Source organism: Bactrocera oleae, chromosome 5, assembly GCF_042242935.1.
Source record: "Bactrocera oleae isolate idBacOlea1 chromosome 5, idBacOlea1, whole genome shotgun sequence".
Taxonomy (NCBI): domain Eukaryota; kingdom Metazoa; phylum Arthropoda; class Insecta; order Diptera; family Tephritidae; genus Bactrocera; species Bactrocera oleae.
Genome location: NC_091539.1, coordinates 53,395,784 through 53,423,725, shown reverse-complemented (window position 1 = coordinate 53,423,725; position 27,942 = coordinate 53,395,784). Strand labels below are relative to the sequence as shown.

The following is a 27,942-nucleotide window of genomic DNA, read 5'->3' as shown; positions in this document are numbered from 1 at the left end:
TATACCCTTTAATGTTATAAGAAATATTATTGTAAAGGGTATTATATGTAGCTTCGGTGCAGCCGAAGTAACCGTTTCTTCTTGTTTTCTTCTTAGTTAGTTAAAAACTATGTCACACATCCTCGGTTTGATTCTGTAATAAAAAACTGTTGTCTATCAAATCATCATGTATGTATGTGGCTTAAGAGGTAATTTCTTGCAAAATCGAAACACTGTAAATCATTGTCGTAGTTGCTGAGATAGCTGGCCGTATCTGTGTCGCTGTTGAATGCTTTCGTCAGTCACAGTCTTCGACGTAAGGCATTCGGAGCGAATGAGTGAGCGAGTGACGAGTGTGAAAAAGTACGCGGCGGCGGCCTTATTGTAGCTACACACAAGTATATAGTGTGGGCCAGCCTCTTAGAACGTGAAACGTGGAGGACGGGCCGTTCCGAAAGCTACAGTGACGGTAACGGTGACAGTGGCGAAGGCGAAGACGATAATCCAAACGAAATCATATTTCGTGTGAGTGAGTTGTGGTGCAAAAACAAAAAAAAAAAATTATAATAAAGTCAAGATACAAATGTATCTAGATATGAACATGCATATGTATGTATATACAAACTAACATTTGAAAGATTGAAAATTCCCAAAATAATTCTTGAAAATTAGAAAAAAAATTAGCAATTAAGCAGTAAGACTGAAGTCATAAAGAATTGGCAATGATACACAATACATATGTATGTGCATATATGTACAATGTATGTATGTACAGGGATTCCAGCTGATCCTAAAAAAATTTATTTATAATAATTGAGTTTTGTATAAATAAACAGGAAAAGTTAGTATGCTATAAAAAATTAAATATAGTATAGGATGCATGTTTACCTCTCAGAAATGTAGGTATGTGCATATGTACATATAGATGTTTGGCCATATTAAGAGTTGAAGTATCATAGACCCACATAGCTACATACATATTTATGCAAGTATGCAAAAATTATGCGAATGTTAACGCGGACACGGATACGCGGCTACTGATAGTACTGGCTCAGCACAGCCGCCACAACAGTCCCAATCAATTCAGCAGCCAGTTAGACCTGATAAAAACAATTCGAATAAATACACACATGCATACATATGTATGTAAATAACTATTTATATACCTATAGGGTACATCGCTAAGTATGTATGTACATGTATAAATATGTACATCAAAACAACATCATGTGTTAGAAAACAAAACAACGCGCGTAGACAACTGCAAAAGTAAATGTGTTTATGTGTGTGTGCGCTTAGTACAAAGGGGTTGTCGTAACGAACGTAGCGCAGCTAACTCACAATAGTCAGCTACTTTTTTTCTAAACCAACAACGCTAGTAGCAAAAGAGATTTTGACGTAATCACAGTAAAGGTTTCAGAATGTTCATTTTATTTTCATAATAAAAACGAAGCTTTTCAATGAATTGTTTAATCATCACAATTAATTCGTTTTCGTCAGTTGTCAGTGTGATCTTCTGAGCTGCACCAGTGCTACATTTGTAGCTTTGGCCTAGTGTCTGACTGTGTTAGTCGTTTGACCGGTGGTGTGTTTTTGTTATTGTGACTAACATATTTGTACCTCATTCAACTAATTCATTTCTAAACAGCAAGACATATATAAATACAAACACATGATATGTACAAAAGAAAAAAGAGTGGATTTTGTGTTAGAACAAATTGTTGCTTTTACCGACTCTGCATTATTGGCAATTTGTTGTTGTTTGCGTTTCAAGTGCAAATTGCGTGAAAGAGGCAATCACCATTACCTCGTTTCATTGAATATTTCCTCATTTCTTTGCGGATGGCTATGAAATTGCTAAGTGCTTAGCATGTAATTGTGTTCGTATGGGCATTTAGATATGTAAGTACGTATATTTTTATATGTGATTGTTTCGCCGCATTTCTTTGCATTGTTCACGTACATATGTATACAGATATGTATGTATATATAATATAATATACGTTTTTATGCGTAACTATTAGCATACACATAGTTGTTGCTGCTCTTTTTCTCTGATGTTACAAATGTCATTGCTGTTACCAACATTGCTGTTGTCGTCGTCGACGCAGTCATTGCTTTCGTAATCACATGCAGTTGCAGTGCATGCATTTCTTTATGTATGTGATTACTTATATGCCTATGTATAGACGTAGGTTCATATTACGAATGCAAATAGATTGTTTAGTCGGTGGTTTATTGTATTTTCGCTATGAAAAAACTATGCGCTAAAATCTATATATTTATGTTCATAGATTAATATATCTAGTAGATTTTTATGTATAGTGAAACACGTGTGAACAATTTTATTTTCAATTAAGTATGAATAAGTCATTGCATCTAAGATGCTTATGGTACTGAGCTTAAGAAGGAGCAAATATCGGCACGAATTAGATAATAGAGATTTTCCCTTAATCCATGTTCTGCTATACAATCGTTAACATATTGTTTTTATAAGCTTGCAACATGTTGCTACAGAGTATAAAAGTTTTGTTCCCCTAGCGGTTGTTTGTATCACCTAAAACTATTCAAGATACATAGAGGGTATATATATATAAATGATAAGGATGATGAGATGAGTTGAAATCCAGGTGACTGTCTGTTCGTCTGTCCGTCTATCCGTGCAAGCTGTTACTTTACTAAAAATTGAGATATCGTAATGAAACTTTGTACACGTGTTCTTGGGCAAATAACGAGTTCGTAGATGGGCGTAATCGTAATAATTTATGTGTTATCCCTCTCTCCTAAACCACTTAAGCTATTATAGCCTAATTTACTCAGGACTAATATTTTTTGTACCCCTACCGACAGTGTGCAAATGGGCGAAATCGGCTGAAAACCCGGCCCACTCTTTATATAACTATTTAGATTAAAACTACTAAAAGTGCGATAACTCATTAGATAAAGAAGTCAGAGACTTTAAATTTAAAACCCGAGTTGGTACGAGATGGCTTCAAAATTAGACGATGGGCGTGGCAACGCCCACATTTAGGTGATTTAAAAGAATATCGGGACCTGCTCGACAAATGTCAACTAAACTATGACCAAAATTATCCAAATCAAACCAAATCCGTTTAAGCATCAGGTACCGACTATATGAAGTTCTTATTGCGAATTTTTATCGAAAATATCGGTCAATCTGTGAGATATATTATAGAAACTCAGAGATAATCTTTATCTAATATTAATATGCCCGTGTGCCAAAAATGGATTGAATCGGATCAATAATTTCCTTAGTCCCGATATCCCTAATCGAAAAATTTTCGAACATCCAATGTAACATAAAATGGATAAAATGGCCCTAGCCATATAAATAATATCAGAATCAAAATATCCGGTTGACTTTATCCTGCATATATTGGTGATGGTATGGGAGGTAACTTAATGAAACTCAGATATCATCTTTTTCTATGGTAATGGCAAAAAGGATAAAAGCAGTTCAATACTATCTTTATCTCTCATATACCAAATATAAGATTTGCAAACTTTATACCGTATATATCAGTAAATATGTAAGATATCTTAAAAAAAATTAACTGAATGGATAATGTTGGACATACTATAGTGTAATGCCGAAAATATGTGATATTGGTCTACGAATTACCCAAACCCTTATATACCACACATAATGATTTTCGTCATTATAACAAACCCTATGCTAAGTCGAGCAGTGTAAAAGTTATATATTTATAAAATTAATTAATTGAAGAAATTTCCCTTCCTCACTGGTTTTTTATACTCTGAACAGGGTATATAAAGTTTGCCACCCAAAACGAAATGTCGAATATAGTGTATACAATATCAGAATACTGTAGGATATAAATTGACCAATCTAAATCATCCTTGTAGGAAAAACTTTGAAAAAGACCTTTATAAAAGATATTTTTTTGTATTAAGAAATACAATACGACTTAAAGGTTGTTTATATCAGACAACGCGGCTAAATAGAGGTTGCAAGATGTTTTCCGTTAGATGCGAACCGTTAGCCAGTTCCGTTTCCAGATTTATTTATACATGTGAAGGGTCTTAAAGCTTCTGTTCAGCCGAAGTTAATGTTTTTTCTTGTTTATCCTTCTTTAGTAAGTCAGTAGTTGTAAGTTATTATCAGCTATTCGAACCATTTTCTCAAATTTGCATGACCATCATATGGCTAGGGGATCTTCTTTATATTTGCTAAGGATTTAAATGAAAGATTATTGGCTAAAATCCGACGGCAATCAAAGTTTGCTCCAAACCAGGCAGATCAGATCAACAAAATGATAGTATTAGTTTACTAATCTAATATGAAAATGATAATAATTTTGATTAAAAAGCATATATGAATAATGATGATTTAAAAGAACAACAGCCTCAATTTCGAACTTCGAAAGCAATTATTTCGCTTTTGGAAGCTAACTTGGAAAAACGGAGAGATCACTTTTTTACTTGACTTAATATCTTGAAAAAAATGTGTTTGTTCTCAACCCAGAAAAAAAGTCGATTTGCGTGTAGTATTATCACACCATATGAAATTTTAGGCTACCGCACACTGTAAAAACATATTCTAAAGGATGAAAACCCTGTGATTTACTTCCTTTGGGCTAAAAATCTTAAATTTGCCCCATTTTCTTATGAATTTTATTATATAGAATGAATTTAGATGAAAATGCTATATATGTATGTATGTACATACATTTCACTCAATAGTCCCAAGCAGATCTATTTGTATTTACATATACATACACAGATATATACATATGCTCTTTATAACTATCTAAATCATTCTCTCTTCCACTTAATTCATACGGGTAGTTTGTCGTTTGCTTAACTTCTACCGTAACTGATAAGTAATATTCCAGCTATTTATCTGCAAAAGCATACATACATAATACATACTTAAATGAAAGGGAAAATGCGCGCGAAGTGTTCAGAAGCAAACCAAACAATATGACGCAAATACAATTGGAAACGTGAAAGAGGGCACCTGAAACAGTTGGCTTAATGTAGATTAGGAGGACACAAGACCAGAACAAGAACAAGAGCTAACATCATAAGTTTCGATAACAGAGTTTATTAACATTAATTTTGATAAGAAACGATAATTTGGGTTTCAAGCACTATCATACATTATCTCTTGGTAATTAGATAGAACAAAACACTTTTCTAATTGGCCTCCTACATATGGAAATTAATCTTTAGATTTAAAAAAAAATACCTTAACAAATCTTAGGTTTTGAACTAAGTGTGAACCACATCCACATACAGCAGCATAAGAATGTCGTCCCAAAAAACTCATGAATACAATTTCGAAAATTAATATTGTTATGCCAATTATAAAATGCAACCCTGTGTTGCTATTTGTAACTCACCACATGGTAAAAAAACTTGAACTAACTTTATTCGTTAACATATCACCATTTCTTTCATTCTGCGAACATTTTATGAGTACGAGCGAGACAAATACGTATACAATTCAAATAAGAGTATCATAAAAAGTGCACAATATGGAAAATAGCGTAGTATTCTCGAGTTGGATTTTAAATTATTAGCGTGAGTTTTTCAATCCGATTGGTAAAATTAAAAGCGATTACTGCGGAAAAGTGGCTTTGAACCTTCGAAAGCGGAATGCCTCTGGTGCAGTTAAAATGTAACAACACCACAAGTTATTATCGAGTAAATTCAAAGCAAAATTTTAGGTAATCATTCGTATGCAAAGTCAACGAAACAAAAACAAAAAGCAACAATATACTCTCCTATAACGTCATTTTTCGGCGAACAACATCAACCTAGTAGAGTGAATGCGTCAATGTGAATGTGCAAAGACGATAAATACGGTTTATTCGCTCTTGCCTGTGGTAGATGAAGGCAGATTTTAGAGTTTGTTTACAATTTGTTGGTCACAGAGTATTTTTACAACAACCATAACAATAGCAAGAAAAAGCAGGCACATCACAAGCACCAATAACAATAAAGTAATTTTTTAGTGATGTCATCAGAAGTTTCGTTTCGTGGTCGCTGTCGTAGTTGTCGACGTAGTTTCAAAGTTTCTGTTGCTATTGGATTGTTGCTGATTTTTTTCTTCAGCTGAAATTTATTTGCTATATCAAGTGCTGTTAGTGTTTTTTCTTTATCAAATATCCAAATTTTGATATTATAGTCGGAATACATAACTAGCTTAAGTCATGTGTAGAAAAAAAATTTGCTTTTGTGGTTGTGAAGTTTACTGAGTTTGTGATTTGTGATTTTTTAATCAAAATTTGAACATAGTTCTTGCAAAAATGCAGAAATTGATGACGAAGTTAAAATAGTTTGTAAAGTGTTTAACTCTCAAGATATTTTGACAAAAGGTTGAGCAAAATCCATTTGCCAACATGTGCTTTGTAACTTGTATAATATAATAAATTGTGGTGTTGATGTAGTGTGTTAATGTGCTCTATTTTGGAGGGTATTTTCATTTAATTAAGATTACGTTATTATGCTTTATTAAAGATTTGTTTGGATTACCCAGAGTTTTCAAAAATATACTTTAAATAACTATTACAGCTCAAAACTGTTTGCCACAACTGCGAACAGTAAAAATTATTTATAATTCTTCCAGAGTAAGTGAATACTTAATGTGTACATAAAAACCATTTGAGAACCTAAACATTTGTTTGCCCTTGACTTTTCCCCCCTTCAAAGGGGTGAACAGTAGACAATTTCGAAGAACATATTCAAAACAATAATTAAAATTTAAATAATTCAAAAAAAAATGGAGTATATTAATTTATGATTACATGTAGGTTGATTGATATTTCATATTTCTTCTTTTTTTATGATCATATTTAATCCGCTAAATAAAAATCATTAAAAAACGGCTAAAAACAAACTTTTGATGAATAGTTAAAGGGGATTAATAGCTAATTAAAAATGAAGGCAGGTAAAAAAATCGAAGGAAAGGAATAACCCAATAAAAATACGTATATCATTAATCACCTCTTACCATGCCTTATAAAAAAACTTATCTAACATCTGTGTAGCAGAAGTTCGACATCCTCGAAACAACTCGTTTCCTTTACCTTCTGTTCGATGACCTTGATGACACCTAATTCACTCAAATAGGGTCTAGGTAACCGGTACAAGAACACCAACACATGTATAACAACAAAATTATACCAAAAGTATGGAACAATTGCTATTGAACAATAATTATACTCAGAAAGAAGACCAATATATTCATAAGACATACTTTTTAAATATCGCTCGCGGTGCGCTATGTAATCATTACTTCATTATATTTAACTATCATAGAAATCGTGACTGATTTTTAATAAGTAATTAAATATTAAGAAAATATATTTCAAATTTACAACCTCTATTCTATTGAGATTATGGAGTCGAATTGAAATCAATATTAAAAAAAAAATGTTTATATTCAAGTTTTGTTATATGCTATAGTATGCCAATTACAACGTATTCAATACAAAAGAAAAAATTACGTCACTGCTTAAATTTTTGGCACACATATTTACAAGGTTTTGCCAATTCGCGACAGACATACATATATGTAAAGTATTTACAAAATTAGCGCCAAATTTTGTACTGCGACATCGAAAATTTTGGAGCTAAGTTAGAGCAAATAAGATAATAGGGTAAATAGCACGTGCACGTCCATACATATCACGCAACTTATATTTGTTGTCGCGTATGGAGTGACTAGCAATTACGATATGTAGTAAAATATATCAATATTTATGTATATTGGGTTTGCATATTGTTAGAACTTAGTGTACACATAGTATGTACAAATGTATATTTACTTACGAGCATAAGAAGTAGTAGAAGTCACAGCCAGTAAAGTAAATCAATTCATTACTTGTTGGTTGACTTTAAGTGCGGTCATAATAATCCATATGCTTTGTTTGACGAGTTCTCCTAACTATTTGCTGACATCAATGACGTCACCTCATAAAAATACATCATAGAGGAAGGCATGTATGCGAAAATATTAGATGAAGGCGCGTTAAAAGACTCTCAATCTTTAGAAATGAGATTTTGGCAATATTTATGTTGTGGTGCGAACTAGTAAGATTTTCTTTGTACCAATCATAAACTTATTTAATACACAAAAAATGAATATCTATGAAACATAAGCTAACAGGTGCCGTAAATTTGCGAAACAATCATGAACAACTTTGTAGAATCAAATATATAGAGTATATGTATACATATTTACATACTTTTAGGTAGTGTTTTTACGGGATATCCGCAACGAATAGTTAAAAAATAGATGTATTTATATGGGTGGTTTGGAAGTATATTAATAAAAATCATTTTCCGCCAGGACGTTTTCGAATATTTTGATATAATTTTCCATTGCCTCCGACTTGTTGTCTATCGAAACAGAGCGAAGAGCGGGAACATAAACATATACATAAATGATGACGAGCTGAGTCGATTTAGTCATGTTCGTTTGTCTGTATGTACGCGAACTTGTCCCTCAGTTGTTGAGATATCAATCTGAAATGTGGCATGAATTATTGAACAAGGCAACGATACAATCTTCCTACAAATTGTTCAGACTGGATCACTAAAGCAACTGACCGATCAAAATCAAGTTCTTGTAAGAAAAACTCGAACGTGTGAAGGGTATGATAGCTTCGGTGCACCCAAAGTTAAAGCTTTTTCTTGGTTTGACTATTTTTGTTTTTAAACTATATGTACTATGTACATACCGTAACCACTTCTTGAAATTATTTGCTTTTATGAACTGCGAAAAAGCAGAAAATTACTTTTCATTTGAATCTTGACGAATGGCACGCGTGATAAGTAATTGCGATTTCGGTTGGTGACGACATCCCTCAACAATTGGGTTTCAGACTTCGTAGCCTTTTTTCAAAAATAAACATTCTTGACAATAAAATATACATTCTACATGTTTACACACCTTAAATGGCTGCGGGATATTCTATATTTCATTTCGCTTTTGTGAGGTGTTCCAAATGTATATAGTATGTATGTACATATTTACATAAGTTTTATATATGTACATATGTATGTGCGAGTTATAAACGAAATGTTGATGACGTGTCCGTGGTGATATTGTATAGTGATATCAACAAAACAGGCAAATATGCACTATATATTATATATATAAACGATGATGTTGATATATGCTCGTAATATATATGTAGTATATATATCGAATTATGTTGACGTTAGTGCGCGATCATGGTATACAATATACAATTTCCAGTTCGGTTCGTTGCATTTAGTTCATTTTTATTTTTTTTTATTTGTTTATTACTTTGTGTGATGAAGTTTGGCGCTCTTTTTATACGTATGAGTATCATTTGTACATAAATACATTGAGAATATTCATTCATACAAACACACGGTAAAGACTCGTATTCATCATAGCTGGTGCAATATGTTTTCATTCGATCATTAAAATCCGTTGAACTGCCTGTTCGCTGCTTCTCTGTTGTGATTACTGCCGGCGTTGATAGCCACCGACCAATTGGCAACACGATCAACTCTACGCATATGAATATTCGTTATAAATTCGAAGTCGTTCGGTCGCTTTTGCTGCTGATCACATTGCTGACGCTATGTCTCGCACCCAAAGCGTCTGCCGTTTATGACGTTGCTTTAGGCGTTTTGGTGAATGTGACGATGTGACTCGCTTGCTAGCTGCTGATCGGAGATATGGCGAGCTACTGCTGCCAGTGACTCATACGATATAGTGGTATGTGAAGATAATTGTTCCACTGTAGTACGGTATCAATTTCGCATATAAAGCCAGCAGACGACAAAGTTGTTTTGTTTTCGTTGTGTTTTGTGTGTTTGTTCATCTGTGGGCATTCTGTTGTCGTCAGTTTTACCTCCTTTAAAAATTATTTTATACTGATGATGTTGCCATTTTGATAATTCTGATTATCTTTATCAGGTGAAAAATTGTGTGATTGTTTTTTGGTGAACAATTGCCTACGTAGGCAGTGCAATTCAATTAGTTAATTCGAGTTTCGGTTTTTGACGGATTCTGTTGTCGTCAGAAGGTAACCTAGAAGGTAAATATTTTTTTTGGACTTTGACATATAAAATTACTTTATTTCAGTGCAAATAAAGTGTGAATGAAATTTCAATTATTATAGAGAAAATAACCCAGTAGTTTGTGGTGATATTAAATAATAATATTGAAATAGTTTTTGAGAAGTACAGCCGGGTTAACAATTATTGACCTTTTATAAATTTAAGCCCTTCAGTCAAAATATATGTATGCACTAAATAATCTTGAGACAACAATGGGATTGGAAAGATAATTGAGATGCGATAGGCCATTATCATTATACTAATATTTGTCTAAGGGTAAAAGCATGAAGTTTCACGTTACTGAGTAACCCATCTCAAGCATCAATATTATCGAAACCTGTGTTACAGAGTTTGATTGAATAGTTAAAAATGTTGCAAAACTGTTTTGGGGAGTCTACTTTATCACGAACACAAGTATTTGAGTGGCACTAAGTATTCAGTGATCGTCAAGTCATCGAAAACTTGCCTCTTTCGAGTTGTCTATCTTGTAATTATTAATGTATGGAAAATTGGATTAAACGTTTTAACCATTATATTGGCTCATGAGTCCATTTTGAATTCGATAATAAAAATTTGTATTAAATTAAGAGAAAATGTATTTTTGTTTTTGTCCGTCCTGGTCAAATTTGATCAGATGGTATACTACAAGATATACTTGAAACAGATTATAATTTCGATATTATTAATATTTTTTAGAAAATTTAATTTCATCCTTCGTGTGCTTTATAAATCATAATATTTATTATTTCATTTATTTATTGACAAAATCAAATATACAAAAGTGTATATAATAATTAAAATAATTCGTGTGCTTTATAAATTACAATAATAATTATTTTTTATTATTTTTTCAGCGCAAATCTCATTTTGAATGGAATAACAAAATATCAGATATACTTCGATCCGCTTGCCGCTTGTGAAATCATAAAAACTCTTACTAAGCTTTGAACATTTACAACAAACCAAATCAAAGAAACTTGAATTAGCACCAAAGTTCGATATTAGTCAGTAGCAATCAATAATTATTTTGCTTTTCGTAGTAGCATATTGACTACGATTTTGCATCTTTCTGGGTTGCTCTTATAAAGAAAAAATTTGTCAAACTGAAGCAGTTGTCGCAAGACGTGACGGTGCTGTTGAAAATTAAAAAAATGGACAGCATCGGTGAGGAGAACGGCAACTCGAACAATATTGAGGAAGGTCACAATTTGACGACTACCTCAACGCAACAGCAGCAGCACCAAAGTAATAACTCCTCAAATACAACGGCCGGCAATAGTGTAGCAACATCAGCCGCCGGTAGTGGAGCCACTGTATTGACTACAACAGCGAGTGTGCAATACCCCTTAGCAGCACCGGTGCACAGTTTACAGGTAATATATATAATACTATACATTTTGTCAAGCAAATAACTGTCATCCCTCTTTTGTATAATACTAATTCACTTATTGTCTATAAACATAGCAAATGCAGTCTGTCATTCAGGCAGCCAATCAGTCGTCAGTCATTCAAACAGCCGCCACAAATGCTGTGACCGCGGTGACGACAGGGACGATAGGTGTACCTAAGGGTGGGGTATTATATGTGAATAAACCACCTAGTACAACGGTAATACACACAACATCAGGCAGTGGTGTACAGGTGAATTAATATGAAAATTACATATTTTTCTTCAAAATGAAAAAATCGGTTAATACAAATGTTTCTGTTATTAACTCAGCTCCCTCCACATTTTCAATGTAAAATCAAACCCGAACCAAATACACAACACCTCGACACTAATAGTGAAGATAGTCTCACTGACGAGGACTCACCGCAGCGACGAATAGAGCTTACAAGAAGGCCATCGTACAATAAAATTTTCACCGAAATTAGTGGACCTGATATAACAGGTAATAATAAAATATGTTGTATTTTTATAATACAAATAATTTTAACAGGAATCATTAGTTTAGCGTTTTTATTTGTTATCATTATCTTCATTGATATCTTAAGTTGCGTCATCATTAAATTTTATTGTGTTCTGCACGGTTGGCGAAAATACATTAAGTCATATAAATGAAAATATCGAAAGCACATACATATATTATATATATATATATAAGTATATACATATGCCATACATACATCCAAATTATAACGATAAGAAAAGGAACCTGACTTCCTTTCACATCTGTATCTTTCACAGGTGTATTTCTTATAGCATAAAAGTGTATAAGAAGATTTGATAGATCAGTTTGTATGGCAGTGATATGTCTGATTCGAACAATTTTTTCGAGATTGTAACGTTGCCTTTGACAATAATTTACGCCAAATTTCATGGGGATTCATTTTAAAATAAAAAAGTATTCCATACAAGCGCTGGAGTTTGATCGGTCAGTTTCTATGGCAGCTGTATGCTATAGTTGTCCGATCTGAAAAAATTGTTTGAAGATTGTAGAGCTGTCTGGGGCAATAATCTGTGTCAAATTTCGTGAAGGGACCTTGTCATAAAAAAAAATTTCCATACGGGGACTAAAAAGACATAGCTGTAAAATTAAAGTAAACACACCGTTGCAACGCTTAAAAATTATGGTAGTTAAAAAAAAATGCAAATTTCAGCGATGTATAGTTCTGGATTAACGGATTTTTGGTTACTCTAGTTTAGATAGAAATTAATTACTTATAAATAAAAAATGCATTATTTTCTAAAGACATTTGTATGTATGTATGCATATAAACAAGCTGGATATCTAATATTTAGTCTACAACGTGTATTTTATCATCGTCATACTCATCGCTAAATTTTGACACTATTTTACCATCATAGTCACCATCGCCAGTATCACTGCATGAATTTCGCGAAAAACACTTTCTTGAAATGTACGTATATATGTAAATGTACTACATGCTCATCCCATCATCTTTATCGTAAAAATAACCTTCTTATCCATATACATTTGTATGTAGGTATTACTCAACACATCACTCTATTTGTCATTTCCATTATTATGACTTAGAATATGTTTTCTTTAAATATTTGTCTCCTCTGTTTATCTTGTAAAAATTTACTTTTGTTAATTACACATTGATGTAAATAATGCATCCGTATCATAACTAGGCTGTCATCAACGCTTTGCATTTGTCATATCTCACTTTGAGTGGTGGAGTTACGCATATTTTGAAAAACTCTTTTAACGTTTGTTTTGTTTGTCTGTTCCTGTTTTAATTTTATAATCGAATCGAAGAGAGCTTATAGTAGTTAAAAACAAATACAAGATATACGAATATTGTCATTTTAATCCTGCTACTACTGCTGACATTGCAAGGTCGTTCGTCTCTTTACAAGTAAATGAAGTTATTAACAGACGCTAAAACTTTACGAAGCTCACACACAACACAGACAAAGCATGTGGAAACATCATGAGAAAATAACTATATTTAACGAAAGACATTGTTTTATATCTCAATGAGACGTAGTGCAGTTATTAGCTATTCCATAAGGTCTAGTTAGGAGTAACTCTTACTTAATTTCTTTCGTATCTTCTTTTGAATTTTCCCCAATACGTTTACCATTTTTTTTTTATAAAGTATCTGATTTAGAGTATCATAGATGCTTAAGTTGAGGAAATTGCAGTTATCAACTTGAACCTAAATGTGGTTCTTCTGAAGGTTGAAGAATAATGCTAAAGAAATATTAAAATTGCGAATTAACTTCTCAGGTTCGATAACAATTTATTCGATGTTTGTTGTGAAGTTATGTTGGAATACTATTAATAATAAAAACACTGCGCTAAATGTTTCCAATTGGATTGTTTTCTAAAACATTAAACATTATGCATTGTCATTTTCCATTAATTTTGTGCTAATTTGATTTTAAAAAAATTTAAAAATTTTGTAAACTAACGATATGTTCTAACAATGATAATTTTAAAAATATTTAATTATTACTTAAATAATTAATAATAAGAAGTTGAAAATCTTGTCACGTTATTATCATTGTATATATTATTGCATCTCTGTTTTGCCCACGCGCTCTCATTCGCTCTCTCTCTCTTACTCTCTTCTTTTTTTTTTTGATAAACACAGTTAATAACTGTTATACGCTCACAGTCTGTTAATGGTGGTGATTTATCTTTACATATTATTCAACTATGGGACACAGGATAATGTAAAGCATTAACCCATGCCATGTCCTTTTAACTTTAGTAACTGCGAATACTATATGTTCTATGTGCATCTTACACCACTACGTCTTCACTGTTGTCTCCGGTCTCACTATTCTCTTTGTGATTTTCACTTATCTACCACACTCTATGTATCTCTCTCTATATATATATATATCCGTCTATGTCTCTGTCTGTCATTTTGTGTGTGTTTTTTACGGCGCTCTGTAAATTTTTTGTGATCTCAATTTTATCGCTTTTTGCTGAGCACACATAGATAAATTTACTGTCATCATCGCATCGATTGTTGCTATTCACTAAATATCGAAATGCTCAACTCAACTCAGCTCAACAAGCCTATGTAATATCTATAAACTTATAGGAAAGCACTAACATTAAATTTAAGGCTTCTTTGATACATATTGCAGAATCCATAACTCATCATAAACGTACCTAAATCAAATGAATCAAATAAAAATCGTCATATGTAATGTGCAATAAATACATTATATTCATAAATGTGTGTATGTATATAGAGGTTTGCACTGAAAGTGTTTGAATCCATTTCTAATTGTCAATGAGTAAGCTAATGAATTGTTATTGATCTTATTTTCGACTTTTTCCAAAACAAAAACAAATCCTACTCCAATACTTCAACTTCGCCTCTTCTCAACTCTCGATGCAATCCAACCCTGTCACAATCAAACTCTGCAATCATAATTATGCGACATATGTTGATAATTTTCAACGATCCCCCCACCAACACTTTGAATGGCAAACATACATGCAATAATCCAAAACAAAAAAAAATAAAAAAAAAACGAATGCAAATTTTAAATGCTGAATTACTGGCGATGGTGATATCTGCAAAATTTATCGATACACGTTGATCGATTGCGATGACAATGATTGATAATTTATCTACTCTGTGGTCATGTGTAATAACGGTTGAAAGGTGGAGCGACTTTGCAAATGTCAGAGACTGGTGGACTACACACGTTGTCGAGCACGGGGGGCGGTACAAGCGGCACCCTAATACAAATGCCGCCGGACAATGCGGCAGCATTTTACATACCTCATAGGATTCCATACAATACTAGTAAAGAACGTTTCCAATTATTATTATTTTTTTACTATTAAATAATATATTCGTATATATATAGAGAAAGTTATGATATTATATATTCAGTTAGCGTGCGATCGCTGTACGCTACTTGGCAAATAAGGTTTTAATATATTTTTAATTTGTTTACTTTGCACAGATAATAGTGGCATAGCTGAGGATCAAACGCGCAAGCGCGAGATACGATTACAGAAAAATCGGGAGGCGGCACGTGAATGTCGGCGTAAAAAGAAGGAATATATAAAGTGCCTGGAAAATCGTGTGGCAGTGCTTGAGAATCAAAACAAAGCGCTCATTGAAGAATTGAAATCACTCAAAGAGCTCTATTGTCAAACAAAGATCGATTGAGACCGGCAGGATGATGACGACGATGCGGTTGGGACGGAAGTGGCGGCTACAGATAACTATGAAAACGATGTCGACAATGTCGCAGATACTGCAGTTGCAGATAATGCTGCGGTATCAAGTGTAGATTTCGCCGTTACAAGTACAAATTGTGAAAATGCTGCTGCAAATGGAGTTTTTAATAGCAATGCTTTAAGTGAAACGGAAGCACTTACTGCTGATAATACATTACAACAATATGATGATGATGGTGATAATAGCAACTGTTGTAAAGACGATCCTACGGTTGAATGTGTTGCAGCTGAGCAAACTGATTTTCAAGTAAACAATCGATTGCAAGTGTTGCGTGTAGGGAAAGCAGTGCCATCTGTAGCAGCAGCAGAAGCAACAAAGACTACAACAACCATTGTGCGCCGCATTGTAGTTGCAAATATGAATGCTGTTGCCGCCGCTGCCGTCAAAGCCACCGCCGCTACCGTTGTTTTTGTGCCCGCAAGACCTCCCACAAACTGTTAACCTGATACGGCGAAGAATTAGTACTCTGCACTAATTTTTCGACTCAACAAATTTTTTTGAAGAAAATCAAAAAAAAAAACTTACATACACACACACACACAAGAAAACACATGCGAGAAAAGTGAGAAGAGGATAAAGAACTTTTTTGTAATTAAAAATTTTTATCTTAATATTTAAAATGAGATGAGATCATATATGAGACAAGTGATGCATTTTAATAGTGTAAATGCAATTCCCTATGTTATGATAACATAAAGCAATGGTAATTGTATGCCACTGTCAAAGTGCGATGCCGACCTGAAGACGGTAGACGGACCGACTAGAAGTTGGTTAATATATATATATATTTTTTTAAATAATAACGCAGTAAGTGATTGCAAAATTAATTTGTAACAAATTTTAATTTTAAATACAATTTTAAATAGAAATGAAATTTGTTTCTAAGTTTGTATATGCTGTTGTTTAATGGAAGTAAGTGAAATAACGAAGAATGCTTTTGATACCGTGGCTCTGTAGATAATGATAATGAAATGCAAGTACTTTAATAAAAAATTCATTAAAGAAAAACTAACCAATTTAAACACAGAAGATCTTGTGAAGAAAATATTTATAAAATAAAATAATTATTAAATAAAAGAAATTGTAAAATATGATTAAATTGTAATTAATTCATTGTATTGTGTATTTCTCTGTTATGTATATGTACTTGTGACAAATGAGTAAAGGTTAGAAGTAATTTGTATATGCAGGACAGTTTATTAGAGCCATCTCCAGCAGTCTTGGCAAAATCGTGGCAGCTAGTCGCCCGATTTTCCAACATGTATGTGTTTTAGTTTAATTGAATTTGTTGCTTAAGTGGCACACATCATATTTTGTTGCCAACAAGATTTCTTATGCTTAATTTTATTTTAATTTTTTATTGTACATTATACTTAATTATGAAGCTCTTTGTTATTATCATCATTTAATTAATTTAAATAAAATAAAATAAAAAACAATGTAAAAAAGGTTTAGAACGAAGTTAAATGAAAATTTAAACAAAAAGTTATAAAATATGCATATGCTTGTTTGTTTGATTGTATATATGTATGTGAGAGAATGTAGATATATTTTACAGAAGACAAAATAAGGGGGTCGAAATTGTGAAATTTTAAAAATTACAAATGTTTAGAAATTAAAAAAGAATCTCACTTGCATTTGAGGTATAATATTGGACTGTGCACACTTCAAATTAATTGTATAGCTAACCGAGTAGCAATGTTTATCCTTTCTATTTTTACATACATATGTATGTATGTTCATAAATATATTGAAAAAATTAAAAAATGCATAGCAAATACAAGTGAACTTTTGCAATTGTAGATATATATACCTTAGAGTGTCCGTTATTTCCCAAGTTCATTTTTTTTTTTGCTAACGTTCCTGAAGTTTAATTTTACTTTTCCGATACATTATACATGGGATTTTTGATCTCTTTTTAAATTTTTAACTTCAAAGCAAATAAACCTCAACTTTAAGAAAATGATATTCTAAACCAAGATTTTTCGTTTTACAATTTTTTTTCATAAAAACCCCTCCTTTAAAATTTATGCGGGAGGGATTAATGTGCTGTATTCTCACAGTACACCATGCCGTATGAGCAACATAGAATGTAGGTATCACTTGTATGAATGCCAGTAACTTCGGTATAACTTTCACTGCGCATAACTTTTAAAGGAATGTTTTTATGAAAAAATTATATAATACCTTTTTATAGAGCGTGTCGTTTTTTTTTCATTCAAAAAAAAAAACTTTTTTGAAGTTTACTTGCTTAAGAAAGATATCAATCAATGTAGGACACTTTTTTAGGACCAAAATTGAAATTTCAGGGGCATTTGAAAAAATAAAAATAAACTTGGAAATAACGGACAGCCTAATATACATAGGTGTGTCCCATTCCTCTTTCCTTTTTATTATATTGTCCTTGAAATTCCGAAATTTAGTTTGTATAAAATTATAACCGACAGTTGCTTTATTATGTAGTATGACCTTAAAAATATATAATATATTTATTACTTTTATTTTAATTTACCTGATTTTTGAAATGCAATATAAATTAATTTTGTAGATACGATTGAAATTAAATTATTATATAACAATTATATTTTTAAGGTTCAAGAAACGAAAGTATAAGATTTTTGGGATGCTGCTACAGTTTCCAACATAAAAATTAATATTTATATTTAAATATGGGTTCACTTGCGAACCCTATTTCACTCATAACGAATTTTTTTATTATAAATTTGTATGTGCACATTTTTAGGCTAGATAAATGTGATTCAATTTACATAACTAAATTTTTTTGAAAATATAAAATATTGGTTTGGTGGGTTGGATGTAATTGCTAATAGGTAGAAAAATGAGGTTAAGAAGCAATATGCGAATGGTATTTTAATATAGGCTTATGATTGCTAATTACATTCAGGACATGTCTAATGAAGATGAGGCTAAAAAAAAAACATTTAAGAGAAATAAAAACCTGAGCAAAGTGCAAGTATTAGCACTTATAACTTATGTATATATTATATGTATGTACATACGTACATAGCTATATACAAATATATTTTGTCTTGAAGAGCATGGCAGACAGGCGCCAGTGGATAAAACTTGCAGCATAAAACAGTTATGCGTGATAAGCGTTAATCACAGGGCAAAGTCACTTTTTTTGATTGCAATTAAGCAAAACAATTTACTCAATGAGTAACCTTTATAAGAATAACTCAACGCTTAATAAGCATAAATTCAAATTTAAAAACTTGGTAATGTATTGCTAAAACTTAGTATAACCATAAAAACCAAATAACTATATACATAAATTATTGATAAATGAAATGCAATTAAGGAGCTAAATTTTATGAAACAATATTAAAAGAAAAATTGCACATAGTTACAAATACTTAAATGTAAAATTCTTAATAATTAAAATTTGTACATTGAATGTTTTTTCTAAAAAAAAAAATAAATAAAGAATCAGTGAATAGTGATAAATATTTGAAATTCAAATTAAAAACTCTAAAAACACATTTTAAACAGGTATATTGGCATATTACGGTACATGCACACTTACATGTGTAAGTATGTAAGTATATATATAATACATAAATATATATATGTACATACTATAAGCAGATATTTTCAATTTAAAATTAAAATACAAAGTAATTTGTAGAAATAGTTTGAAAGGCTAAAGCGATAATGTGCTAAGCCGTGAATATTAAAATGTGAAAGAACCACTTTTTATTCAAATCGATTTTAAACTTTCAACACAATTTCAAGTTGATTATTTCTAAGAAATTACAGGGAGGACTAGATATTTTGCTAAAAATAAATTGCATGTGTTTCGCGGTAATATGCCTGGTTATCAATAGGAAGCAAACAAAAAAAAAAAACAACAAAAATAGAGGGAATTAGAAAGTTTACTGTAATGGCATATTAGAAAATTATAACAATAACACCCTTTAAAACTGCAACAGGTGTTTGAAAACTAGTTTCAATTACGAAAACAACAACAAAAATTCAATCAAGCAACAATTTAAAAATAACAGGAATACTATAATAAAAATACAATATTACGATTTACAGAAATACAAAAATGAATAAATTAAATATTTTTGATGTGAATTCAATACAAAACAGCTATAGAATAAATACAAATCACAAAAACCCATACATATGCTATGAAATAAATAAATACATGCATATGTGTCTACATATGTATGCATGTTAATAAAAATATATTTCAAGAATTTAGCGAGTCGAAAGTTTTCAATAAAATGTTGCCACTAAGCAAACGGGTCGATGTTTTAAGCTACAAAAAATGCAAATACAACTTTTGTCGAATTTCATTGTTACAACCATGAATAAATGTGTGTACAACACAAATTTGTGGATATAAATTTCATTTGCGAAAACAAGTTGAAATTTTTAGATAAATATGTAAAGAAATTGCATTGTTATAATTTGTCCTAACGATAGATATTGAAATAAAAAATATATTTTAAATGAAAGACTCTAAAGCGTTCAAGATATTCTTTACATAATGTCTATTAGCACAAAAAAAAAAAGATGAGTATGTATAACACATATGTACATACATATGTATGCATGTATGTGTCAAGGAACGAAGTTCCATGATAATTCGATTGATGGATCGGTAAAATCGGTTATAGTGGATTCAAAACGGATGTTAACCCAACAGAATTGATCGAAGCTATTTAAGTATTATTTCCTTTCATAATAAAAAACTATTGTTTGCATTAAAGAAGTCAAATGGAAAGGAATTATGTTGCAATAACAATACAAAAAAACGTTTAACGATGTCAATGGTGGAGCCGCAGGAGTTTTTCGACCTATTTATAGCAAAAAAGCATATCGAAAAAGAACGTTAAGTTCGGCTGCACTGAGCTATACCCCTCACATGTGCATTTCTTATAGCATAAAAGAGTATAAAAAGATCTTTATCATGATTTTAATAGGTCAGTTTGTATGCTATAGAGATAGAGCTACAATTTCTATGGATATTATACCGTCGCCTTGGATTTTACGCCAAATTTCGTATAAATATCTCGTCAAAATTTTCCATACAAAGGCATGTATTTGAAAGTTAAGTTTGTCTGACAGCTATATGCTATAGTGTACCGATATCGGCGCTTCCGACAAATAAGCAGCTTCTTTGAGAGAAAAGAAGTTTCGTAAAAATCAAAGCCTGAATACAGCCGTCTGCCTATAAATTGTCTCAGCTCATTATGCTGATAATTTATATACATATTTTATAGGGTCTCCGACGTTTCCTTCTGGGTGTTACAAACTTGGTGGTAAGCTTAATCAGAGAACATACAATAATTGAGAATTGTTACAAGTTCTCTAGTACAACACAGAAGTTTATTGTCCTGGTTGTAAATTTAACTTCCTAATAACTTTCACCATTCTACATTTGCGCCTTAATGTATGCAAACAATTTTGTAATTTTCTGTAGATAACCCCACAGTAAAGCAGAAATTATATGTGCGACGTTTTCTCTCAGTGTTTTTTGACAAACTGAACTCATTCACGGTAAATTCAAGAACATTCACAATCCATTTGACAATCATTTCTGGCGTTGCAACAAACAATTTGCGAAAAAATCATTTGTAGGACTAATGCAAAGATTGTAAGAATATTTGCGATAGCGATAAAATCATTAATTCAAGTTGATAAAATAGTGTGACTTAAATCATAAATGAAGCGGCTACTTTAGTAAGTAAATTGGAGTAGAAATGCGCATAATTGTAAAGTTGTGAAGACAAATCATTTGGGTAATCGGTGGTTGTGTGCAGATTCGGGATACCGAAGACCAAAATACTGAACTAAGCGGCAAGACATACAATGGCATTATCTACTGCAGGAGAAAATAGGCCACCTATTCTTCATGTGCTGGTTGTAGGATTCCATCACAAATTAGGCTGTCAGGTAGGCTGATGTAGAACGTGAAAAATGTATAAACCAACTATGCAAAACATTGTTTTTTATAAAATTTAAATACTAGGTTGAATTCTCATATCCACCGCTTATACCAGGCACAACGGGTAAAAATGAATGTCCATCTGGTTGGAAATATTTGCCTACATTAGCACTGCCCGATGGTTCACATAACTTTGCGGAAGACACAGTTTTCTTCAATTTGCCTAGTCTAACCGAACCAACGGAGAGTGTGTATGGCGTGTCATGTTATAGACAAATACCAATTGAGGTAATTATTTAAAGGAGTATAAAAAAAAGAGTTTATACTTAATTCTTATACTTTATAGAAATTAAAAATTCGCACAGCAGATATGACAAGAAGTACAGTGCAAAAATCAATTGTAGTACTCGCTCGGCTACCTATCTATGGTTATATAGAGGTTAAACTCTCGTTAATCGCGGATGCATTTTTTGAGAAAGGTGATTTTTCCTGTACGGAACTACTAATAAAAGCATACCAACAACTTAATGCCTGCTTATTGGACGATGAAACCCAACGACCACTACGTAATTTTTACGTTGGTTTGTCATTACGTGAAATCGTACTTCAGTGGCGCCACAAGGTGCTCATTCTTTTTAAATTGTTCCTGTTGCAACGTCGAGTTGTGTGCTTTGGTTCACCGGTACGTGGTATGTGTGTACTAGTGCTGGGCATTGCATCATTAATACCACGTCTGCTAGAGAAAGGCTTTCAAGAGGTGGCTTGCGTGCGAACATCACGACCATTATCACCCATGCCGGATTTCACCGATTCTATTCAGCAGGAGACAGTAGAATTAAAGCAAAGAGAAGATTTAACTGCTTTGGATAAAAATGCTCAACAACCAACAACAAAAATAGTGGAAGAAGTTTGTGAGGGTGAAGACGATAACGGCGGTAGTGCCGCCGGTGACACAGTAGACGATTGCACTTTGGTATCATCTGCTATGTCAGCAGCGAGCCAAGCGGCTACTGATGACACATCAACTAACACAACATCGTCGCAGTCAACACGAGAGCTGAACCGCCTTGATTCATTGGAGGGTGCCGGCGACGTAGGAAGCAAACGATTTGCACGCAGCGATTCGCTAACTCGCGAAGGCAGTGTAGATACTTTGGCATGTAAGTTCGTAATATAGTAAGCAAATATATATATATTTAGAAAAGTTGTGCGTGATAAAGCCCTATCAAAAACTAAGAAAGTACATATCTATACATTTCATTAAACTATAGTCGTTTTGAGTTTTATTATTGAGATTTGAGACAAGGTTATTGAATGTTTTTTTTTTTTTTTTTTTTTAGCATTATTGCTAAACTTGTTTGGGCAACTAAATATTATTTTGCAAATTTTGCTTTTGTACTTTTAGCAACGCTATGCACATTATCCTCGATAAACCCAGACGAATATCGCGCACCAATTTCAATTTTCGCCAGTGGCAATCTTTTCTTGCCATTTCTTTCATTGCCATATATGGATTTACTTAGTGATCCATCTGTACTGAGCTATGTCATTGGCACTTCGAATGTATTGTTTCAACAGAAACGTCAACTTGCCGACGTGTTGGTGGACGTAGAAAATGCCAATATAGATGCGCTTGATGGAGAAGTACGACGTCAATTGGTTTTAAGTACTGAGGATTTACGGTTCATGGACTATTTGCTTAAACATGTGCAATCGCCAAAAGAGGACGCTGAGGGCAGTGAGCATTGGATACGTGATCAATTTCAAGGCTATATATTAGCACTGTTGCGTACGTCAGTGTCCATCGGTAAGGAGAATAAGGCTTACTAGATTTTATGTTTAATTTCTAATTAAATTTGCGTTAATGCCGCTTTTCAGATGTTACTACCAAAGACAACGAACACTTCAATGCACATTATATGCAGGCATTTAAACGCACACAATGTTTTCAAGAATGGTACGATGTGCGACCTGATGCTGAATTTTTCGACACCTTGCCTGCCGGACATCCATTTGCGGGTACACTTTCTGTAGCCGATATGAAATTAAAAATTGCACAGTAGGTCATACAATATTTTTCTGGAAATAATACTACAATATATTGCATTACATTTTTGTTTCAAGAACAATGCAAAACAGTGAAAGTGGTCGCAAAATCAATCAAGCCGTAAACACAACCAGTCGCGTAGTTGGTAAGTACAAAACACAAAGTATATACATATGTATATGAATGAGGGGCAAGAAATGTAATTAAATTTGTCTACCAACATGTAGGAGTTGCACTCTCGCAGGCGAAGGGCACATTCTCCACCTGGTGGTCTTCTATCACCACACCTCCCACACAGGCTGCTACTCCCGCAGAAGTTGGTGATGGAGAGAACAGCACAGCGGTATCTGCCAAACCGATTGTGGAACAACAATTGACGGAACAGCCACAAGAAATCTCGATTACATTCCAAAAAAACAGTCAAGATCCAGATCGCGTAAATATACATATAGAGGGCGAAAAGAAATTGACCTGCACTGGTAGTAATACCAGCAGTAACGGCAGTGAAAAACCTATTGACAGTGCTGAGGAATTAGGCGAAGATGAAGTTGTTTTGGACAATAAGAATTTGAGTGGAGAGGTCGATAGTAAAACAGATATTAGTGTAGAACAATTGCAACAAGGCATTGTTGAGATTGGGCGTGAAGCTGATGTGTTAAATAAACCTAAAGCGGCACCACTACAAACCCCAACTTGTGGCACAGATGTGGCAAATGAAACACCACGAGACAATGGTGATGTATTTATTGTATAAATTCGTTAAAAAAAAATATAAATTTTCATTTGTTAAATTTTTTTCTGAAATGTTTTCATCGATATTTATTCATTATTGTGAACTTAATTTAATAATGTTAAGAAATGTTTAGTTCTCAAACGGAAATTAGTTCGTTTAAAACAAGTAATTTCAATTAATACGGCCCGTATTAAATTCTATTTTGCATCATTTATGTATATTATATTATGGTATATAATATATACTAATTGCCATAAGTTTGCGCCAAAGTACTTTCAAGATTATTTTATTTGTTGGTATAATTGAAGTCCAATTTAATTATTATTTAAATTTAAGAACGCGCTTAAGTCAAATTTATGAATTTCATACTCTTAACAGCTTTACTTAATAATAACCGTGATTTTGAAATAATTTTTCAGTGTGAGATTTAAGCCAAACGATTCACGAGTGGAATTTAAAAACGTTTAAAGACAAAATGAATTTCTGATAGGCCACCTATTCGATCGCGCACGATTTTTTAATTTTAATTTTTGTATACTTTTTTTTATTTAAGCTAAGCTCTAAATTATCCTATTTTAGAATTGTATAAGTATATTAATCGGTAAATATTTGAAGCTGTTCCAAGTGCAATTTATATTTAACTAACGAATTAACAACCGATGACCTATGAAATGAAGCTATAACAGAAATTAATTTGTAACTGTGTGTGGCAATAAATAAAAAATATATTGAACAGAAAATAAGAACTCAGTAAATTACATATAAATATGATAAATTGTGCAATGAAACTAAACTCTATTGCTATATAAATGTGATTTCGCCAACATAAGGAACTTTCAAAATCCAAAAAATAAGTTATAGAAAATTACAGCACTTAAAAATTGATTTTACTTTGTTGTTTTTCTATAACAAAACAGTGAGTTATAATTCAAATTATATTTGCAATATACTTGAAGTGTGTTGAAAAAGTCTTCAGCGAAATTGCATTTAATAGCAATGTTCATACGTTTATAGTAATAAGCCCAAAGAAAAAGTCTCAAATCATAACAATATAAAAAAAAAACATTTAAAGGCAGAACATTGTACGTATTTGGACAAGTTATTGATAATATTATATATAGGTATAGCAATTTAATTATATGATCATTATGTGTATTTGCATTTGTAATAAATTATTGTGTATGGAGAGATGATACAAAGATCATAAATTAAATTCCATTTCATTACTATATAATATAAAATGTATTTAATTAAGTCTTTACCTCCTCTTCCTCGATTCGTTTCAGCATTGTTTCGCGTTGCTCTATTTCTTCAATGAATTGCAATAATATCTGATTTGCTTGCTCAAGTTTCGACTCGTATTCATTAAGACATGCTTCGCGTTCATCTGCAACCGTTTTATATTCCAATTCAGCGCGATTCATTAAATCTTCATTTTGTTTTTCTAATTTTTCTAGAGCCAATTGTTTCTCATGCTTTGTATTTTTTAAAGAATTACAATCAATTTGTAACTGTTGTATGCGTTCCTCTAGTTTATGCAATTGTGCATTCAGAACGGTACATTGTGTTTGCATTTGTTTTGCTAATTCTTTACTGTCACGCTCTGCGTGTTTTATTGCCATTTCTAGCTCAGCACATGTTGATTTCAAATATGTATTTATATTGTGATTCATTTGAAGAGCTTGTTTATCAAGTGCCTGCTTTTGCTGTATCATCTGTTGTAGTTGGTTTTGGGCATTTGCGCGTGTTGCCTCTAACATTTTTATGCGTTCTTTTACATCCTCAAACTGTGGATTGAGTGGCAACTGCAATACACTCGCATCACATTGCAGTTTGGTGCAGCTTATATTGCGTATATGATCGTTATATTTGACAATTTGATCGGTCAATTGTTTTTTGTGGCGCGATACTAAAACTTGTTGATGGTGTTGGCTACCCTCCAGATCACGTAAAGTACGTTCCATTCGTTGTAGCGTGTACTTACGTTGTTCTAGCTCCTCTATAAGGGCATCACGTCGCTCTACGCTAACTGTTTGTTTAGAAAGGATTTTTTGTATTTGTTCTACTTTTTGTAATAGGTGTGTGTGTTCGTTTTTATATTCGCGTTTCTCCTCTTGTAATTCAGTTAATTTATTAGTGGTTATTTCTAAACTTTCTTGTGCCGTCTGTAGCTGCTCTTGTATTTCTTTAAGTTCATTTTCCAAACGAATACAACGTTCTTCCTCTTCTTCGCTTATTTTAGGTCGCTTTTCCTCTTCGTCACAAAGATCATTCTTTAGTTCTTCTAACTGTGCATCTAGCGCTGTAATACCGTGTAGACCACAACGTTTGTAAATAAGCACATCACAAGTCTGCTGTTTCAGATTATATAGATCATCATCTAATTGTTTGTCCCAGAGCTTAAAGCCTTCTTCGGAATTTTGTAAAACTAGTGCTGTAAAATCCGCATCTGGCGATTCTTGCATGAACGAACTTTGCGTTATAGTTTTTGGATCCTCAAATTCAAATTCCATATTATTTCTTTCATCCTCATCATGGGGTGGCACAAAATCCATTAAGAAGTCAAATAGTTGAATTACAAATCCAAATGAGTGTGTTGTATTTGGCGTCTTTAACCATGACTTATTTACTTGATGTGGATATTGTAGTTTTTGCATTATATTTATAATATCATCGATATAATTATTGCCCACAGTGAAACGTGTACCCCAGATATAGTGAAGAAAATGATTGATTATTCCTATAAATTGTTTAGTTGACATTTGACGTAGACAACCGCTACGCGCGAAAAATTCAGTTGGTAGTCCGTGTACGGCACCAGGCTTGACTGTTTCTCTCAAATGTTCCGTAATCTGTTGGGCTCTTTCCTGTACCCATTTCTTGTCATTATGAGCATTTCGCTGTTTTTCGGCAGTGAAGAGTACACGCGTTGTAGCCTTACTAATTGAAATTGGGGTTTTTTGTGGTGTGGTGCGACTACTCCGCAGCGCAGATCCTGGAATACCCAATGTTTGACGCTCCACCGAAGAAGGTCGCGCAATGCGATTTGCTTTAGTGGCGTACTTGTTTGCAGTGCTGGGCGCTTCCGTAATTCCAATGTTTTGCGTTTGCTTTTGAGGTGTGATTCTACTGCCGCGATTCGCTGAGCTGGTTAGCCCCAAAGTTTGACGATCTATTGAGTGTGGGCGTGCTATCCGACTTAGACGCATTTGAGTGCTCCTTAAATGTAAACGCGTAAATCTTTATAGAGTAAAAAATTATTATAACAATTTTAACTAACCGAGAATTCCGTTTTGTTGCTGTACCAGGTTCATCATGGAATTCTGAAGTACGTCGTGGATGCTGCATTGTGATGTTTTCAATTACACTTCTTTATGGTGATTAAATATTAAGCACTTCAATATTTCTTAGATTACAATTATTTATATTGGGGGTAATCCTTTCACAAATGTCGCATTAAAGTATACGATTTATTTCTTAAATATT

General features: G+C 32.7%; 4 protein-coding genes across 11 annotated transcripts in view; 2 read left to right on the top strand and 2 right to left on the bottom strand.

Moving 5' to 3' along the window:
* LOC106624717 (inositol polyphosphate-4-phosphatase type I A) overlaps positions 1-7,823 on the bottom strand; it is a 29,306-nt gene extending 21,483 nt beyond the window's left edge. The window contains exon 1 of one of the 2 annotated variants that reach the window (XM_070109463.1): positions 7,801-7,823. The gene's annotated coding sequence lies outside the window, so the exon portion shown is untranslated. Of the gene's footprint in view, positions 1-867; positions 1,009-7,800 lie in introns of those variants that run through there. The other variant, XM_070109461.1, reaches the window with a different exon arrangement.
* CrebB (Cyclic-AMP response element binding protein B) lies at positions 289-16,816 on the top strand. Of its 7 annotated transcripts, XM_036378549.2 has the most exons (7): positions 5,990-6,109; positions 6,487-6,596; positions 10,923-11,441; positions 11,533-11,709; positions 11,789-11,960; positions 15,169-15,312; positions 15,476-16,816. In XM_036378549.2, the coding sequence occupies exons 3-7, from the start codon at positions 11,220-11,222 to the stop codon at positions 15,682-15,684; spliced, it is 924 nt and encodes a 307-aa protein (XP_036234442.2). In that variant the 5' UTR covers positions 5,990-6,109; positions 6,487-6,596; positions 10,923-11,219; the 3' UTR covers positions 15,685-16,816. The 7 variants fall into 7 exon arrangements, with proteins under 7 accessions (XP_036234440.2, XP_036234445.2, XP_036234452.2 ...); XM_036378547.2 differs by lacking the exons at positions 5,990-6,109; positions 6,487-6,596 and adding an exon at positions 289-504; XM_036378552.2 differs by lacking the exons at positions 5,990-6,109; positions 6,487-6,596 and adding an exon at positions 289-508.
* Ndc80 (kinetochore protein Ndc80) lies at positions 8,247-27,816 on the bottom strand. The gene is made up of 3 exons (XM_014242016.3): positions 27,737-27,816; positions 25,719-27,675; positions 8,247-8,496 (listed from the first exon to the last, which is right to left on the bottom strand). The coding sequence occupies exons 1-3, from the start codon at positions 27,802-27,804 to the stop codon at positions 8,440-8,442; spliced, it is 2,082 nt and encodes a 693-aa protein (XP_014097491.2). The 5' UTR covers positions 27,805-27,816; the 3' UTR covers positions 8,247-8,439.
* Positions 21,314-25,549, top strand: LOC106622745 (late secretory pathway protein AVL9 homolog). Its single transcript, XM_014242015.3, has 8 exons — positions 21,314-21,471; positions 21,552-21,684; positions 21,761-21,964; positions 22,023-22,836; positions 23,082-23,483; positions 23,555-23,735; positions 23,801-23,868; positions 23,951-25,549. The coding sequence occupies exons 2-8, from the start codon at positions 21,601-21,603 to the stop codon at positions 24,475-24,477; spliced, it is 2,280 nt and encodes a 759-aa protein (XP_014097490.3). The 5' UTR covers positions 21,314-21,471; positions 21,552-21,600; the 3' UTR covers positions 24,478-25,549.
* Positions 27,817-27,942: the final 126 nt, after the last annotated feature.

Bases quoted from the DNA above. Each gene is read 5' to 3' on its own strand.
- Ndc80 (XM_014242016.3), bottom strand. From the start codon at position 27,804: ATGCAGCATCCACGACGTACTTCAGAATTCCATGATGAACCTGGTACA. The intron at 27,676-27,736 runs GTTAGTTAAAAT...TTTACATTTAAG, and splicing joins GCAACAAAACGGAATTCTCG to GAGCACTCAAATGCGTCTAA. The intron at 8,497-25,718 runs GTAAAGACTTAA...GCCACATTTCAG, and splicing joins AACGAATCGAGGAAGAGGAG to ATTGATATCTCAACAACTGA.
- LOC106622745 (XM_014242015.3), top strand. From the start codon at position 21,601: ATGGCATTATCTACTGCAGGAGAAAATAGGCCACCTATTCTTCATGTG. The intron at 21,685-21,760 runs GTAGGCTGATGT...TTTAAATACTAG, and splicing joins ATCACAAATTAGGCTGTCAG to GTTGAATTCTCATATCCACC. The intron at 23,736-23,800 runs GTAGGTCATACA...TTTTGTTTCAAG, and splicing joins ATGAAATTAAAAATTGCACA to AACAATGCAAAACAGTGAAA.
- CrebB (XM_036378547.2), top strand. From the start codon at position 11,220: ATGGACAGCATCGGTGAGGAGAACGGCAACTCGAACAATATTGAGGAA. The intron at 11,961-15,168 runs GTAATAATAAAA...AACGGTTGAAAG, and splicing joins TAGTGGACCTGATATAACAG to GTGGAGCGACTTTGCAAATG. The intron at 15,313-15,475 runs GTAAAGAACGTT...TACTTTGCACAG, and splicing joins TAGGATTCCATACAATACTA to ATAATAGTGGCATAGCTGAG.